Here is a 17,012-nt window from a genome sequence, read left to right as displayed (position 1 = left end):
TATTAATGAGATCGGAACATTCAAATCCTCCAGCCTCCTTCTCCTCCCAAATCCAAATCTGAGTCGAAACACATGGCAAGCCTGCCTAACTAGGCCATTTAGGTAAGAACAACTTGGTTGTTTTAATCCCATTTCTCTCAACATAACCATATCACATCACAAATCCTTTCTTATGAGTCCACGCTATTTTCCATGACAGAATATTAAGAGGTAATAATAGCAATACTAGCAGTAATTAGTAGTAGTGACTAACTTGAGCACTGTGCTTACATACTGCTAGGTACTACATATACTGTTACCACAGTACCAACATTTTTCATCGTCGTCAGCTTTCCTCTCACTTTTTGTCCTGCATGCGATATCAACTCTCCACGAATTCCCCCCTTCACCATTTTATTAACCCCTCTTCCCTTACCTCCCCATTCCTACCTTGCTGACAAGAGCCTCGTTCTTCCATTCCGTCGTATAGATGATCGTACCTCCTCTCTTGTCCTTCATACTCTCCACATCGGCATAAGATAACCTCGAGGGTCACGGAACTTGATTGTGTGTACTTATAATTTTCAAGACGCCACAGTCACACCATCGATCATATAAACCATCACACGGAACCTTGCGTTAATTCAGTCTACCTGTTACGCCCCGAGGAGGCCCAAGCAAGCAAGTCAAAGAGCAGGAAAGCAATCAACTGAAAGCAAGCTTGTTCTACGATTGCACGTCGTGCCCTAAAGCAACTACCAATACTCGACAGACCGAGGCTCGTCGACGGCGAGCATTCCCCCGAGCCAACACCCCCAACCGACAAGATTCCTCCCACAACGAGGAAGCGGAAAGCCGCTGAGGCGAGGATATCTACAGACACCGGCGAAGCGCTTCCTAGTAAGCGAGCCGTCGCCTCAGCTGCTACCACCCACCCAGCACCCCCGACTCCGATTACCGGTATGGATTCTGACGAAGACTTTGTCTCAACCATCTCTAGCGGGGATGATGGGATGCAAGACGATACAGATAACGATGACTTGTCGGGCGTTGAGGGTAGGTTCTCCTTTCTTTACGTCACCTCTTTAGGCTTGTTTCTTATTTTTCTTGTCATGTTGCCTATTCCATTTCCTTCTCAAAATTGCTGAGTAATAATATGTTTCAACCTCCGAATTAATGCATTCGCAACTAACAAAATTTACTTGACGACCACAGACTACGATGTTTTTGACGACGAACCAGACGATCTACCCGATGATCCATCCAATAAGTCTGATAAGAAGAAGGGTACCTCGTTCGACATGAGTTACAAGGTCTACGATCCTCAAGCTATTCAGCTCCAGCAAGAAGAGATGATAAATGAAGTAAACCTGATTTTAGAAATGAGAAAGGAGGACGCCGCCATCTTACTACGCCATTTTCGATGGAACAAGGAACGGCTGAATGAGGATTATCTAGACAACCCAGCCAAAGTCCTGGAGGAGGCAGGTCTAGGGCCCAGTTCGAGTGGGCCTCCTAAATTAGAGGTCATACCCGGTTTCATGTGTGACATCTGTTGCGAGGACGAAGAGGGGTTACAGAGCTTTGCTATGAAATGTGGTCACCGGTACTGCGTCGATTGCTACTTGCAGTATCTAACACAGAAAATTCGCGAGGAAGGCGAGGCAGCTCGCATCCGATGCCCTGCCGAAAGCTGCCAACGAATTATTGATGCCCGGTCACTGGATTTGCTAGTCACGCCCCAGTTGGCCCACCGATACCAAGAACTTTTGAACCGGACCTATGTTGAAGACAAGGATATACTTAAGTGGTGTCCAGCACCCGACTGTGAAAACGCTGTCGAGTGCGCTGTCAAGAAGAAGGATCTGGACAAAGTTGTGCCAACCGTGGTCTGCGAATGTGGCAATCGGTTTTGCTTTGGCTGCATACTCAACGACCACCAGCCGGCACCTTGCGAGCTTGTGAAGAGGTGGCTTAAGAAGTGTGCCGATGATAGTGAGACGGCCAATTGGATCTCGGCGAATACTAAGGAATGCCCGAAATGCAACTCGACAATAGAGAAGAACGGAGGTTGCAACCATATGACCTGTCGCAAGTGTAAGCACGAGTTCTGCTGGATGTGCATGGGGTTGTGGTCTGAACATGGTACGAGCTGGTACAACTGCAACCGTTTTGAGGAAAGAAGCGGAACTGAAGCACGCGACGCGCAGGCTAGGTCACGGGTGTCCTTGGAACGTTATCTACACTACTATAACCGATACGCCAACCACGAGCAGTCGGCACGTCTGGACAAGGACATATACCAGAAGACGGAGAAGAAGATGGTTCAGCTGCAGACTGCGTCGGGCATGTCCTGGATTGAAGTACAGTACTTGAACTCAGCGTCACAGGCATTGCAAACATGTCGCCAGACGCTCAAGTGGACTTACGCCTTCGCCTTCTACCTCGCCCGAAATAATCTCACCTCGATATTCGAAGATAATCAAAAGGACCTCGAACTCGCCGTTGAGGCATTGTCGGAGATGTTCGAGAAGCCGATCTCGGAGCTATCGGAGAGCAAGCTCAAGGGGGATATCATGGACAAGACGTCATATTGTAATCGCCGTCGGGTGATCCTGTTGGAGGATACGGCAGAGAACCTCGCAAACGGTGAGTGGAAATTTGTACTATAACTTTTTTTTGTTTTTAGTTACTTTCAAGTCTAACTAATTCTTTGTCTCCTTTTCCAGGGCGGTGGACCTTTAACGTAGATTTGAAGAGCACGGGGTCTGGGGTTGGCAGTATCAGCACTCGCGGATAAATTGTATTGTAACGGCAATAGATAGACGTGAGCATGATCGGAGTTTTGAGGGTGCGATATCATTTGTGCGATTGCCAATTTATCTTTACTCAGGCTGTGCACTTTTGCTTGCGTCTCACGACTACATAGAGAGAACGTGTGATATTTACATAGTGCCTACATACCTAGTAGTAGGTAGGTAGATACTATGCAGTTTGTGTGCTGGTCACTCACCACTCTCAAATTGACAACTAACTACAGTGATGTATGCATCTCAACAACTCTTGAGGCTATAGGCACCAATGTCTAGTAGGCTAGATCATTGACTTAGCCGAATGATAACTTTTGACTCATACTTGTCCTCAATCATGGTTGAATGCCTACTTAGAGATATGTATGTATCAATGATGGTAACGAAAAGGGGGTACGTACGGGTAATATAAGACAGTGCGATTAGCGGTGGACAAGTAACGGCTGAATTAGGGTGTTGCGTAGTAGAAATACCTATTACCTACATGACGCTAGGTACGTAACGTCACGGTGCGCAGAAACGGCGCAAGTGCTCCAGCCAACGTCATAGTTGGCTACATAGAAGCTCTTTCCCGCATGGCAATTGTATGTACCTACCTAAGGTTACCTACATGTACTAGGTAGTAGTTAACTTAGCAAGTACTGTATACCTGTTACAATATCCGGGAACTCTCTTGATTCGAAGCAATTATCTTTCCTCCTTCTTAAAACTCTCCTCCCAAGCTTCTTTCCCATTCCCACCATTACCAATTGCATTTTATTATATACTAACTTTAGGTACCTCTTTCCACATCTTCCCCATAGCTTTATATCCTGTACCTAACCCTAACAAAAAGGGAACGTCCAGAATCAAAATCAAAAAAATGGCCTTCCGCGCATCCATCCGCCGCACGCCCATCGCGGCTCTTGCCTCCCCATCCCCGCGCATGGCCACCGCCGGCGCGCCAATGATGATGCGCCGCCCCTTCCACAGCACGCCGCGCGCGCTGGTCAAGGTGGGCGAGGCGGTGCCGGACCTCGCGGTGCTGCACGAGGACACGCCCGGCAACAAGGTGAACCTGGCGCACGAGTTCGCGACGGCCGATGGTGTTATTGTCGGTGTTCCCGCGGCGTTCTCGGGCGCTTGCTCGCAGAAGCATGTGCCGAGTTACATCCAGCATCCGAAGCTCAAGGAGAAGGGGAGTGTGTTTGTGGTTAGTGTTAATGATGCTTTTGTGTGAGTCTTGTCTCTTCCTCTTTTTTATTTTGGGTTGGACTTTTTTTTTTTTTTTTTTTGGGGGGGGGGGTAAGTTGACGAGTAGGGGAGAATAATGAGACTAAAAAACTTAAAAAATGAGAAAGCGATGGGATGCGTTGAAGGAAATTTCAACCAAGAATGTAGAGGGGAGCGAGCCCATGTTGGTGGCTATCCCAGACAGATGGATGAGCCTAATTTGGATACATACCTACGAACTGAGCTAACGAACAACAAACAGCATGAAAGCATGGGGCGATCAACTTGATCCTACACACGCATCCGGAGTGAGTCCCTCCCTACCTAGTCTCGCAAGCAAATTTATCAGTTGATACCATACCATATGTGACCGCTTAAAGTACTAACGCCCATGTAGATCCGCTTCCTAGCCGATCCCTCCGGCGCGTTCACCAAGGCCCTGGACGTAGAATTCGACGGCACCGCCATCTTCGGCAACAAGCGCTCCAAGCGCTACGCTCTCGTCATCAAGGACGGCAAGGTCGAGTCCGTTCATGTCGAGCCCGATAACACGGGAACCGATGGTAACTACCCTTTCCTTTCCTACCGGCGGTATAGAGTAGAGTAAGTTGATAGATTTATTAACCGTCGTATAGTCAGCATGGCCGACAAGGTTCTAGCTTAGCTAGATTAGGTATCCAGTCCGGCCTTAACGATATGAATAGGAGGGACATGTCTAGCCTAGCTACCTAAAGAGAAATGAGGTGATGATTGTATATATGTAGTTGGAGAAGAAAAAGAAGAAACGCCGCCTCCTTGCTATTATGAATAAAAAGTCCTCGTTCTTAATTTTTTTTCTACTTAGGTACGGAACTCATACCCAGTCAGAAGATGAGTCGAGATTCGTGTTTGTGGAACGCGAAACTTCCCAGGTTCTTACGCTTTATGTCACACGTAAAGCCCAGTAAGTATTAGGAAGGTATGTACAACACACTTAAGCAACTACCTATTCAAGACCAACACTTCCAAGTTACCTATTCTTGATTACCCCTTTTCTACCTGGGTAGGTAGGTACATTTTTATCGCAGCATCTCAGTGCAATACCTAGCATTAATCCCTACATGTAGTCAGTCTACCATGTAGACAGCGAGCAAGCAAGCCAATCTATGTACCAAGCGGTCCAAGTACCCGCCTAGGTTAGGTATGTACCTAACCTAGATGATTATCTATGCATCACCTATTTATCCCCCCCATTCCCACCTTACATATCTACATGACACCCGAACGCCAGACCAAAACCAAGCCAGGTTCATACACGCGAGGCACGTTACCCTTCTGCACACATCACCCCCTTCACAAAGCCTTGACCGACGTGAAAAACGGGTTCGCCAGTAGCTTCTCATCCGCCTTGACCAGCAGCCTCAGCCTCTTCACCATCTCCTCCTTCGTCAAGCTCCCCCCCTTGACCTCGTCTTTCCACTTCACCAGCACATCCTTCAGCCTCGCGCTTCCCTCCTCGACATCCTCTTTAGTGTACTTCTGCAACCCCAGCCCATCCTCGTGCTTCGATGTGAAATCCTCTAGTTCATCGGCTTTTCGCTTCGCCATCTTGATTACTTTCTCGGGGAACTGGACGAGCTCGGCGACGTGGATGCCGAAGGACTGGTCGCAGACGCCCGGCTCGACCTTGTACAGGAGCGTGACCTCGCGCTTGTCGACGGCTTGGGTGTTGGCCGAGGAGATGTGCGCCGTGACGTGCAGGTTCTTGACTTGCGCGTACTGGTCCGCGAGGGCGGTGAGCTCGTGGAAGTGCGTGGCGAACATGGCGGAGCACCCGATCTCCTTGATGATGTGCTCGCTGATGGCCCACGCCAGGCCGAAGCCGTCGTAGGTCGAGGTACCCCGACCCAGCTCGTCAATGATGATGAGCGACTCGGCTGTGGCCGACTTGAGGATGTTGGCGGTCTCCAGCATCTCGGCCATGAATGTGGATACGCCCTTGAGCTGAGAGTCGCTGGCGCCGACGCGCGCCAGTATGGAGTCGAATATGGTGAGTTCTGCCTCGGTGCAAGGCACAAAGCAACCGACCTGCGCCATCAGCGCAATAACGCCGATTTGTCGAATGTACGTAGACTTTCCGCCCATGTTGGGACCTGTTATGATGAGGAAGGAGGATTCGTCACGGCGGAGCTCAACGTCATTGGTAATAAATTGGATGTCGTCCTGCATCTCCATGCACGGATGACGGGCCTCTTTGAGGATGGTGGAGCCCTCGCCACGAGGGTGGATGGTAGGGCGAACGTAAGAGGTGGGTGCATGGACGGAGCAATGCGCGAATGAGACGATGACATCGAGATGCGCGAGGATGCCGGCGAGTTGCTCCAACACGGGGCAATAGGATGCGGCGACACTGACCACTTCGTTGACCAAGCCTTTCTGAGTTCTGTTATAAGTCTGAGACAGCTGGTCAAACTCGCGACGATAAGTTTGTAGCAGTTTGGTGGTGAAGTACACGCCATTCTTCTGCGTCGAGCACTCTTGGTATCGGGAGTTGTTACGAATGCAGCCAGCTTCAGTACGGGTTAATCGCATGCACCAGCCATGAGTTTTGTGGTTCTCGAGGAATATCTTCTTGTTTTCCTCTTGGCTTAGGTCGTCTGCGGCTTTCTGAAATTCGCTGTCCATGTTGGATCTAAGCTTGTCGAGTTTCCTTCGCACGATGCGTAAGTTATCGTCAAACTCTGGCTTGATGATAAACTCGTGGTTATCAAGTGCATCCAAATCGACCGTGGTTTCGACCATGTCTGCGAGCTTTCCGAGACTGTCCGAAAGCTCCCGCATTTTGTTGGTATAGGCCTCGTCTAACGGATCCTTATATTTCTCATCCATCACTCCCTCAAGGGTTCCTAGAAATCCAGGTAAGCGAATGACCACTTGATATGCCCTAACAACATCCTCGAGATTGGCCTTATTTCGTTGGAATCGCTTCGCTAAGCGATATAGATCCGGTACGGATTTTAAGTGTTCTTCCTGCATCGTCTGCCGTAACTCGGTGTCGTTCACGAAAGCCTCCACTAACTGCTGGCGCTTCTCAATTTCGTCCTTGTTCATCAGGGGTTGCTTGAGCCATTGGGCAAGTAACCTGCTACCAACTGGAGTTCTGCAATGATTCAGCAAACCAAACAAGCTCATAGTCTTGGAGCCATCCTTTACTCCGGGCATCAAGTTCAGAGCCTTGAGCGCAGCCGCATCTAATTTCATAAAGTGAGACAGATCATGCTGATATAATTGGTATTGTCCGAAATTGGACGGGTCTTGCAGGACACTCAGGTATTTTATTAACGCTGCGGCCGAGCCCATAGCCAATTTCAGATCGGTTTGGGGAAGTAGGGTTGCGGATCGCTCATCTTTGAGCAATCGAGCAAGATCCTGTTCGATATCTTTGGTTCCAAAGTCGCCAGCAGGTCTCTCGGCTATGGCAACACCACAATTATCGATTATTTGTCGGAGCTTGGCCAGCTCTGGATCCTTCATCTTCTCAGCCTTGTCAATCTGGATAAGACATTCCTTAACACCAAGTTGGATAAGGAGAGCCTCGAAATTGGAATATAAATCGTTATCCAGGAATTCGCTAACACCGAGCTCCCGGACGCTGGCATCGGCAAAGCAGACACCAACGCTCCTGGCCTCTGTCGCTTTAGCCACAATCTTAACAGCCAGTATCATAGGTGCAGATTCGAACTGACCGCCGAGCTCATCCTCGACATCTTGCAGATTACCAGGGGATGCTTGCTTGACAATCTTCCAGTTCATTCGGCCGCCACTGCTTGCATATATCTCGACTCGCTTTCCCAGTTTGAAAAGGGCTTCTCGTAAGAATTGTCGAAAGACAGTGACAGTCATAGTGACCGATGGAAGGCCGCTGGCATCGTTTCTGCCAAGTTGTCGCACAACGGATGTAGTTTTGTAAACGGCTCTAGAGATGAAGTTGGCATCTTGGCCGTGAGCGGTATACCAGTCGCCACGATCGAAAATGCGTACGGTCTCATCGCCTACGACAGGCAGAGACTTGAAATATCGAATAAAGCCATGTTCATCGTCGACCTAAGATTGTGAGTTCATAGCTCTGCGGAGGATTTTGGGGCTCCAAAGCCCTGGAGCTCTAGAATATCACATACCTTCAACTCTGGTCGGGACGACATGATGGATAAGCTGCCTATCTGGTGAATATTCGAATATATGGTTTCAAGCTACTCGACTTAAGGGATGTTACATATATTAGGAGACTGGAGCTTAAAATTTGGTGTAAAAAGTCCTATGCTGCATGCTACCATATGTAAGTATAGTTAAGTGATAGAATCAAAGTTCGAATCGCGTCCAAAGAGAAATCAATTAAAGCTGAGAGACGCGACAAGACGCGCTAAAAATGGACCGGGATCACTGCCCAGCCGCCTAGACCCGCCTAAACCACGCTAGGCTTTAATGTTAGCTACCGCGGGGTACTAACTAGCCTAGAGCCAAGCAGGGATCCGCCGAGCTCTACATGTACATAGGATTGAAATAGAAAAGAAAAAAAAAAAAAAAGGAAAAAAGGAAAAGAATTGCAACTCTCATTCCACCAACAATTCAAAGTACCATTTAACTATTACCACCATTTACCAATCCAATCGTTCGAATATTATTCCACAAATCTCTATCTTCTACAGTTACCATTTAATAAGCAATATTCATTGGCAATTGATTATTGATTTACTAAGAACTATGGCGGAGGATCCAAAAGTTGCCGAGGCGGATGGAGGCATGATGGATACAGATGCGCCAGTCAATTCGGAGATACAAGCTCTAGAAAATATAGAGAATCCAGGAAATCCAGGAAATCCAGGAAATCCAGGAAATCCAGGAAATCCAGGAAATCCAGGAACTCTAGACCAAACGAAGGAAACCAAGCCTCCCACTTCTACCGAAAAGCCAGTGTTAGAGGAGCGAGGTTTAAAACGACCAGCTGAGGACGATTGTGAAATGGAAGATGACGGCCACAGTAATACCAATGGCAATGGCAATGGTATCAGCAATGGAGACTCCAAAGAGGCCGACGCCGACGCCGGGGCTGATGCCGATGTCGACGTCGATGCACCCAAGCTATCTAAGAACCAACAACGAAAATTAAAGCGCCGAAAGATTATGGAAGAGAGGAAGAAAGACAAAAAGGTTGTACGTAAAGAAAAACGTCACAATAAGCAGCACCGAAAACAAAAACAGATGGAGACTGAGATTGCCGCTGCTCTGGCTGAAGGAAGAGAGCCCGTACTCAAAAACGCCTCTAAGCGCCAAGCCAATTCCCCCGTCAAGGTCCCAATATCAGTCATTATCGACTGCCAGTTTGAGGAGAAAATGATGGAGAAGGAATTGGTCTCGTTGGCAAATCAGGTCACCAGATGTTACTCTGATAATAGGAACGCTCACTTTCCCGTTCACATGTTCGTCAGCTCCTACGGCGGTCAGATGAAGGAGAGGCATGAGACCATACTTCAGAATCAGCACAAACACTGGAGGAATGTTCAGTTCGTAGAAGGTGACTTTGTCGAAGCCGCTGCTGAGGCTCAAGAGTTGATGAAGGGCCCTGCTGGCGGTGAGGTCATAGAGCTACTTGCACAAGGCAAAGAGGGAGACTCGGTTTCCTTCACAGAAACCAATAACGGCAACAAGAAGCAGAAGAAGAATGCTCCTGTTCCGGAACCCGAAGCCGAGGATGTTGACAAGTCCATTGTTTACCTCACCGCCGATTCCCCCTATACGTTGGACCGTCTTGAACCCAATACCTCCTATGTCATCGGTGGCATAATAGACAAGAATCGTGAAAAGGGCCTATGCTACAAAATCGCCCGACAAAAAAAGGTTCGAACGGCAAAGCTGCCCATTGGCGAATTTATGGTTATGCAGAGTCGTCATGTTCTCGCTACAAACCATGTCATGGAGATCATCCTTCAATGGCTGGAGACAGGCGACTGGGGGACCGCCTTTATGAAGGTGATTCCTACAAGGAAAGGAGGTAAACTGAAGGAGGATGAGGATTCTCTTGAAGCGGGCCAGAAAGGGCAAGAAGAACCGAAAGAAGCCACGAAAGAGGATAAGCCGGGAGAAGATACGGTCGCTGATGAGGCTAGCAAGGCGGTTGAATCAAAGAAGCCTCTAAGCGTTGTAGAAGTAGAAGGAGATAATTCTGAGGATGGCCTTCAAAAGAACTCGCTCAACCAACAACGATGGTCGGCGCCACCGGTTGAGACGGAAGAAGTAGCAGCACCTAGCAATGGCAATGAGGGCATCAACTGACCGAGATGGAGTTACTACCTACATACTAATCTACTTACAAGGTACTAGGGGTAGGTAGGCAAGCATCTATCGTTCAGTTACAGCAGACCCATAGATTGGTCGGAACACCCCTTTGTTTGTATGATCTACAAGCTACCTTGGTGCTCAAAATGCGAAAAGTTCCAGATGGATGTATAGGTAGCTATCAAGTTCAAAAAGCTGCGTTACTCTCCCGTCGCACTCCTATAGTATTTAGGATGTGGCCCTTGTTACTTCATATTAAGCGTATCCAAGGTGATCCATCGAGTGTGTTCAACAAAGCATCTGTTAATGCCAATTTCATTGTTATATGTATCAGCCACCATTAAGGCCTACGCATCTACGATGAATGGAAGCGGGGAATATACGAGTCACCTCTACATAGTACTATATGTATAACTACCTAAATACAAGAACCCTTTCTTTGTGCGGGAAATTGATAGTAGCCACTGCCTAGTAGCAAACCTAGGTAGGAATATATTAAAAGGGGTAGCCCCGAAGACCAGCGTTCAAGAAAAAGCCAACCTTGGAATCCTTCAGATCAGAATGAATCTTCTCATTAAACTAACTAAGCTAAACAACTTCTTTATACTAAACAAACTGGACTAAACATATAAACAAACTAAACGAATTAGACGTCGTATATAGGTAATATATGTATATCCAGGCAGTAGCCGACTCCCAATGGTACCGTTTCTTTAATTGCCTAGTATAAACCCAGTAGGCAGATGTCCATATCGTATCCCAGCCCCCGAATTATACCAATTATACCTAGGTACCTATAAACGCCGCCCACGAGGGCACCTATAGAATGTTCACGACTTACCAGAATACCTACAACCGAGCACTTAATAATGCCACCCGTGAGGGTGTAGCAGGCTCATGACAGCTTGACTGCATTGACTACGCCCTGAAGTAACGAGACTCATCCACATATCGAAATGATTCGATGGGAGACGTCGAGCCGGTTGAGAAGAGATCATATTGTTTCTATCCAACGAGGTCAGCATCTGGGCGGCCGAGGCACGGTATTTGGGCTCGTAGATGGCCATGTCGCGCATGAAATACATGCTATGGCTACCAATCGCGACCTCCAGGGCTATCCTGCAAGTTTCTTGGTTGGTGAGCATCCTGCTCGACTCAAGTTTGTCGCGGAATTGGCCCTCGTTGAAGAACCATGCCATGGTTAGGAACAGAGACCAGACATCCACCTTGGAAGTCTGCGCGAAAGTGTTGTCGTGCACCTCGGGCGCCATGTAGACGATCGTCCCGGCCATGGACTTCGCCTTCGACGCCAGGTTGGCCTGGCCGAAATCTGCCAGTTGAAAATTGTACCGGCCCTGGCGGTCTACATCGTACAGGATGTTGTCCGGCTTCAGGTCGCGGTGGACGAGCCCGTTGAGCTCCAGGAAGTCGATCGCTGCGAGCATCTGGAGAAGGGCCGCATGTGCGATATCGGCCATTTGTTCAGGAGACTGCTGCCGTTCACCCAGGTCGTGCAGGGTCCCGGCCTTCATAGGCATGAATATCTGAACGTTTCCAGAGGACCATCCCTGCGAGCCGAGATACTGCACAATGTAAGGACAGTTGAGTTGAGATACAAGCCCGACTTCGCGGTCCCGCGTGAGTCGTATGAGCTGTCTCCAGCGTGGATCGTTCTGGTTGGACGGACCCTTTAACATCTTGACAGCTATGAAATCCCCTGAAACCGCGTCGACCGTCTTGAAGACTTGACCGAAAGCACCGCACCCGAGCTTCTGGACCGTGCAGTGCCGGATATGGTGCGTTCCTGTCGCCGGTGTCTGGCCCGGGAAGACAATCATACCTTTTGCCCGTACAGACGGGTGAGCGGCCGCGACCCGTGACGCGATGACATTCTTGATGTCGGCGATTTCTACGTTCCACTTGATCTCGAATCTGGCTTCGTTTTCGGGTTTGCCGAGACAAATAACGGTGTTGTAGTTCCTCATTACGGCAATTCGCGGAAGTCGACGGCTGGTGTCGACCATGTTCTTCTTGGAATCAACGTCTTGATATATTCGAGTGTTTCCCCCGGATCTATCCTGTAAAACAAATAGTTAGTATTTCGAAATGGAGACGCAAATTTGAGACCGTCATTGTTCGTTTTCGGGATTCGTTACTGCTATCAAATGGTTACCCCTGAAACTAACAAAAAGCCCTTAAGACACCATAATACGGTGGGGAAGGGGGAAGGAAACAAAGAAAAGGAAAAGGGGACTGTGCTTACCTCAACGATTATGACTCCTGATCTGTGGTTGGCGATAAAGGCACAATGAACAGAAGAAATGTCATCGTCGCTTCTGACATAAATATCAGACTGCGATCTGCTACTACCTAGAAGCGCGATCGTGGAGATTTTATAATCATCCTTACTGACAGCATAGGCATTAAAGTTGAGACAACGCTCTCCATAATATCTCGTCGACGACCAGTCCTTATTGGCATCATGTGATATAATATGTCGAGCTCGAGAATTAAGGCCCTTCAAAGAGAAGAGCATGTCCCCCGTACGGTCCATATGTAATTAGTAACTGTATGATCAGGCAAACTAGCGAATTAGATAGAGCAAAATGCGATATCACATCTCATATTCGTCGTTCTCGAGCAGCAGGTTTTTTTCTCCATAATTATAATATAGAAACGATGCAGAAAACAAACGAACGCTTCTCCGTATCCGATCAACAAACGTGTAGTTGATCGAAGTAGTATGGGTACCAACCTTGCGGTTGTTGGATAACAAAGGCTGCTGAGTATATCACGGGACAGGAGAGTCGAGTCCATACTCGCTGGTCAAAGATGTTGTATGTGATAACAAAGGCAGCTCGTCGAGATAGTATATATAGAAACATATAGATTGCCAGGAATATTCCCGAACATTGCTTCTGATGTAAAACTATAATATTCCATACATCTTCACACAACATTGCTACTATTAAATATCTAGATACTCTCCTTAATAAATAGTCCGTCCACCGCTGCACCAGTGGCAGCTTATCAGACACTATAGTAAGAAAACTTTTTATCATAATAAAAATACAAAATGAGTGACCATAGCGAAAGAGACGCAAAAGCCGGGCCCAGCGATTCCCGACGTGAAGAGCTCGAGCAATCATGGCACGACAAGTCAACACCGGCGCAACAGTTCGATGACCTGGTTCAGGAGGAGATGGGCCGCATCTGGGATGCGGACCCCAGGTCTAAGGGGCGAACAGACAAGGACTTGAACGTCACCGCTACCATCACGGGCGGCTACCTTTACAATCAGGCGGTGCAAGAAGTGAAAGCACAGTGGAATGAGCAGGGGATCTGGAAGAAAGAGTGGGAGCAAAAGGGCCGCCCGTGCCTTGACGACCCATGGAAGCACGAAGAATCCCTAGAGTAAGTCTTACCTTTCTTTACCTTTTCCCTCTCCGGCCCCCTATTCTTCCCCCCCCCCCTTTCAAACGGATATTCTCACACACAATTCACTTCCTCAAACATACAGCCTACTTACTAACAACCTACCTCTCCTACCTCCAGATCCGAGCTCCCCAAGCCCCCCCCAGACCAACCCAACCCCACCGGCGCCCGCTTCCGCAGCAAGTGGCAGGACAAGATCGCGAAGCACCACGAGGCCTCGCGGCCGATCCACCAGTTCCTGTACCAGGTGCACAACGAGCGGGAGCACCTGCTCGCGCGCCACCACAGCAGGGGCGACGCCACATTCCCGGTGACGGTCAACTCGCGCGCGTACTCGCGCGTGCGCCGCCGCTGGATCGACCGCCACATCTGGGACGAGCGCTGGGGCGCGCTGCCGGGGATGCGGTGGAAGCACGAGAGGGGGTGCGCGTCGTCGGCCGGGACTGGGCGCGTGCCTGCTGCTGCTGCTGCTGCTGCAGAGGCGTCCGACGCTGCCTGCAACAACAGCGACGACGACGACGACGACGAGAAGACCGAGTCCAACGCCTCCTCACTGAGCCCGGCGAAGGCGGTCGCGCGGCGCTTTGAGCAGGAGAGGGAGGAGCGCATCAGACGCCAGGAGGCGGTCGAGCGGCGGTGGCTGCGCCGGGAGGAGCAGATGGGCTGGCGGGAGAGGATTAAGCGGCGAGAGGAGATGGCGGAGACGATGCGGAGGAGGAGGGAGAGGGAGATTAGGAGGGAGAGGGGGGACCGGGTGGCGCGTGGTGAGGAGGAGCCTTGAGGAGGTGTGAGAGAAGCTGGCTGACTGTTCAAGGTTTGGGGGTTCTTGCTTTTGGGCAGACAGCAGCTACAGAGCAGAGACCGAAAAACTCTGGGCTGGACGTCGTGTCGAAGACTGCCCGAGTGGCATGTATTTGCACCCTGATTATGAATATCTTATGAATACCTACCTAGATACCCACCTAGATATGCCAGCTGGAGATAATGGGCACTGATCGGAACGTACCCAGCTGAAGATGCTATGGCATCTTCGGAGAATTATTGTAATAACTATTAGCTAGCTGGGTAACTAATCTATCTGATAGCCAAGATGGTAAAGCAATTATCACGAATCGTCAATATTGTTCAAGTCCTGTTGCAAGTAGTGAAAATGTAGATAATCCAAGCTCACAATCTGGGATGGACAGGTCATCATCAGACCACAAAATAGCTTCCTTGACCGTAGATGCGTGCGTATTCGCCACAGCTTTTTCACGAAACCCTCTCTTTTTTGACGAGCAACCCGAAAACCATCATATGCCGAATACGGGAATATCTTCTTACACACATGCTACAGTGTCAGCGCGTGCCGGTGATTACATATGTTCGGCACCCCGACGAGCATTCTTCATGTGGTTAGCAACGTCCGTCCCTTTTTCGCGGCTGACTTTTAGTATCGGCATATCGATCTACATTTGGCATAAAAACTGGCACCGACTAAGGGTCTGCTAGTTAAATACCTAAGTAACCTGGAGGTATTAACCAAAGGGAACGTGTTTAACCTAGTAGGTAACTATGTAGTACATCAATGTAAGACACGTAGTACGACCCAAAGAGCCGCATGATATGATCGTAGGGCTTATGTATACCTACATACAACCTAGGTTAGGTACCTACTTAGGGGCACGGTTCGTAACCGAGCCGCGTCTCGTCCCAACAATGACTTACCTAGGGAACATGACACTGAGCGTAGATAGATAGTTAGTTCGGTCACGGGGTTGCGTGAGTCTGGATAAGCTCTCCTCTCCTCTCCTCTCCTCGGAGGAGCCCCGAAAAAAAACCCCCCTTCGAAATGAATTCCTTTTCTAGCCTACAAACCAGAGACTGCCGGTTGCCGGTTATGGCTGCCGTTGGACAAATGCAAGCGGGCGTGATTATATATCCGCAGAAGCTATTTTAAGACACAGCACAGTAGCATGGAGGCAATATATCTTATCTTGGTACCTAGGTAGGGAATGGTAGGCACGTTATATGAATGTATGAGTGAATGTATGTACCTAGTATGTATGTAGGGTAAGGTAGGGCAACCCTTTCCCATCTTTGCATACATACCTAGGTAGTAGTTCTAAGTTTGGATTGAGGAGCCAACCAAAGAGAAGGACTGAATATTCAATGTCCTAGAGTAGGTTACCTAGAGCTGTGTCGTGTTCACGTTTCCTTATGGCGGGACGGCGGTTAGTATGTACCTGGCGCGTTCGCGGCAAGGGGGTTTTAGTATTATTTCTTTATTTTGTGACGAACCGGCTAATTTGGAACTTTGGTCTTTTCATCTACCATTCACTAGTCCCTGCATAAATCTTCTTATTAAGTCCTGTGGTACGCAATCCGGTATTCCTAGGCCGTTTCCTCGCGATGGAGCACACTTTCCGGGATAAAGAGAGGTTGGCGTGCGATGAATATTGGGGGTGAGAAAGAAAAGACGCCACTTTTATTCATCTGCTACCTATGTAACCTATGTATGCAAAGAACAAAAGCTGAACGAACCTACGACACGTCCTTCTGACTCTTTCAAACCTACCTAGTACATGGCATATTGAACGGCAGTCCATAAATAGAACAGCTCAAAGGTTTCGTCGGTAATTCACTTAAACGACAAACCGAGGTTCGTTCGCATTCGCAGAGTCGAAACCGAGATGTCAAGACATCCATAGTGTTTTCTCGTTTATCTCACTGCATTGCATCTGAGAGCGGAGCTCGATATCCGCAACTGCTGAGATTTTACATAGTAGAAAGTGTGTAAAAAGTGTGTAAAAAGGGTTGACTCGAATCGTATATGCATGAGTTGTAGTCAGAATAGTGCCGGCGCGGCCGAATATTGAGCTCAACCCGCAGGAACATTCTCAATAGGGCTGGCTAACGCCTCGTAGACGTTGTTGGCGCAAGGTCGGCTAATGTACCTAGCTTGCCTCACTCATGTATGAAGGTAAAACTTCTCTCAAGAAACGGATAAATAGCCGAGGGGGAAGGCCACGTTTAGTTAGATCGAAGTTAGCTAACTAGCTTGGCCGGTGAATTCGGGTCCTTTTTTCTTCTTTATTTCTTTCTTCTCTGGATATGGTCAGGCCACGAGGACATTATGAAAGTATTTTCTGCATTTTTGCATTTTTGCCCCGGACAATAGATCTGGCACGAGTGCCTACCTACATAGATAGATCTTAGAATCTAAGCCACCAAATGAGATCGGGGGTGCAACATTTCGGCCCAGGTGGAATGACCTTTTAGATC

At 48.6% G+C, this 17,012-nt stretch overlaps 6 protein-coding genes across 6 annotated transcripts; 4 read left to right on the top strand and 2 right to left on the bottom strand.

Annotated features, from left to right (window-relative positions):
- Nucleotides 1–653: 653 nt before the first annotated feature.
- GGS25DRAFT_91410 (ring finger protein) lies at nucleotides 654–2,928 on the top strand. The gene is made up of 3 exons (XM_049266135.1): nucleotides 654–1,035; nucleotides 1,195–2,628; nucleotides 2,709–2,928. Exons 1-3 carry the CDS (start codon nucleotides 942–944, stop codon nucleotides 2,777–2,779), a joined length of 1,599 nt encoding a protein of 532 aa, XP_049112462.1. The 5' UTR covers nucleotides 654–941; the 3' UTR covers nucleotides 2,780–2,928.
- Nucleotides 2,929–3,651: 723 nt separating this feature from the next.
- GGS25DRAFT_526430 (Redoxin-domain-containing protein) lies at nucleotides 3,652–4,665 on the top strand (the record flags this gene model as incomplete). Its single annotated transcript, XM_049264985.1, has 4 exons — nucleotides 3,652–4,004; nucleotides 4,264–4,309; nucleotides 4,399–4,564; nucleotides 4,637–4,665. 4 exons carry the CDS (start codon nucleotides 3,652–3,654, stop codon nucleotides 4,663–4,665), a joined length of 594 nt encoding a protein of 197 aa, XP_049112461.1.
- Nucleotides 4,666–5,333: 668 nt separating this feature from the next.
- On the bottom strand, nucleotides 5,334–8,182 carry GGS25DRAFT_526429 (DNA mismatch repair protein msh-2; the record flags this gene model as incomplete). The annotated part of the gene is made up of 2 exons (XM_049264984.1): nucleotides 5,334–8,084; nucleotides 8,159–8,182. The coding sequence occupies 2 exons, from the start codon at nucleotides 8,180–8,182 to the stop codon at nucleotides 5,334–5,336; spliced, it is 2,775 nt and encodes a 924-aa protein (XP_049112460.1).
- Nucleotides 8,183–8,817: 635 nt separating this feature from the next.
- Nucleotides 8,818–10,747, top strand: GGS25DRAFT_511145 (tRNA-methyltransferase-domain-containing protein). Its single transcript, XM_049262704.1, has 2 exons — nucleotides 8,818–8,837; nucleotides 8,874–10,747. The coding sequence occupies exon 2, from the start codon at nucleotides 9,000–9,002 to the stop codon at nucleotides 10,308–10,310; it is 1,311 nt and encodes a 436-aa protein (XP_049112459.1). The 5' UTR covers nucleotides 8,818–8,837; nucleotides 8,874–8,999; the 3' UTR covers nucleotides 10,311–10,747.
- A 429-nt stretch (nucleotides 10,748–11,176) lies between these two features.
- On the bottom strand, nucleotides 11,177–12,867 carry GGS25DRAFT_528457 (kinase-like protein; the record flags this gene model as incomplete). The annotated part of the gene is made up of 2 exons (XM_049265189.1): nucleotides 11,177–12,391; nucleotides 12,577–12,867. 2 exons carry the CDS (start codon nucleotides 12,865–12,867, stop codon nucleotides 11,177–11,179), a joined length of 1,506 nt encoding a protein of 501 aa, XP_049112458.1.
- A 522-nt stretch (nucleotides 12,868–13,389) lies between these two features.
- On the top strand, nucleotides 13,390–14,690 carry GGS25DRAFT_526426 (uncharacterized protein; the record flags this gene model as incomplete). Its single annotated transcript, XM_049264983.1, has 3 exons — nucleotides 13,390–13,727; nucleotides 13,869–14,512; nucleotides 14,563–14,690. The coding sequence occupies 3 exons, from the start codon at nucleotides 13,390–13,392 to the stop codon at nucleotides 14,688–14,690; spliced, it is 1,110 nt and encodes a 369-aa protein (XP_049112457.1).
- Nucleotides 14,691–17,012: the final 2,322 nt, after the last annotated feature.

This window comes from Hypoxylon fragiforme, assembly GCF_022984875.1.
Source record: "Hypoxylon fragiforme strain CBS 206.31 chromosome Unknown GGS25scaffold_10, whole genome shotgun sequence".
NCBI lineage: Eukaryota > Fungi > Ascomycota > Sordariomycetes > Xylariales > Hypoxylaceae > Hypoxylon > Hypoxylon fragiforme.
This window is presented reverse-complemented; position numbering and strand designations above follow the sequence as displayed.

Excerpts from the sequence above, each read along its gene's own strand:
- GGS25DRAFT_511145 (XM_049262704.1), top strand. The coding sequence starts at position 9,000 with ATGGAAGATGACGGCCACAGTAATACCAATGGCAATGGCAATGGTATC.
- GGS25DRAFT_91410 (XM_049266135.1), top strand. The coding sequence starts at position 942 with ATGGATTCTGACGAAGACTTTGTCTCAACCATCTCTAGCGGGGATGAT. Across the intron at positions 1,036-1,194 it reads TGACTTGTCGGGCGTTGAGG|ACTACGATGTTTTTGACGAC; the intron begins GTAGGTTCTCCT and ends TGACGACCACAG. Across the intron at positions 2,629-2,708 it reads GGCAGAGAACCTCGCAAACG|GGCGGTGGACCTTTAACGTA; the intron begins GTGAGTGGAAAT and ends CTCCTTTTCCAG.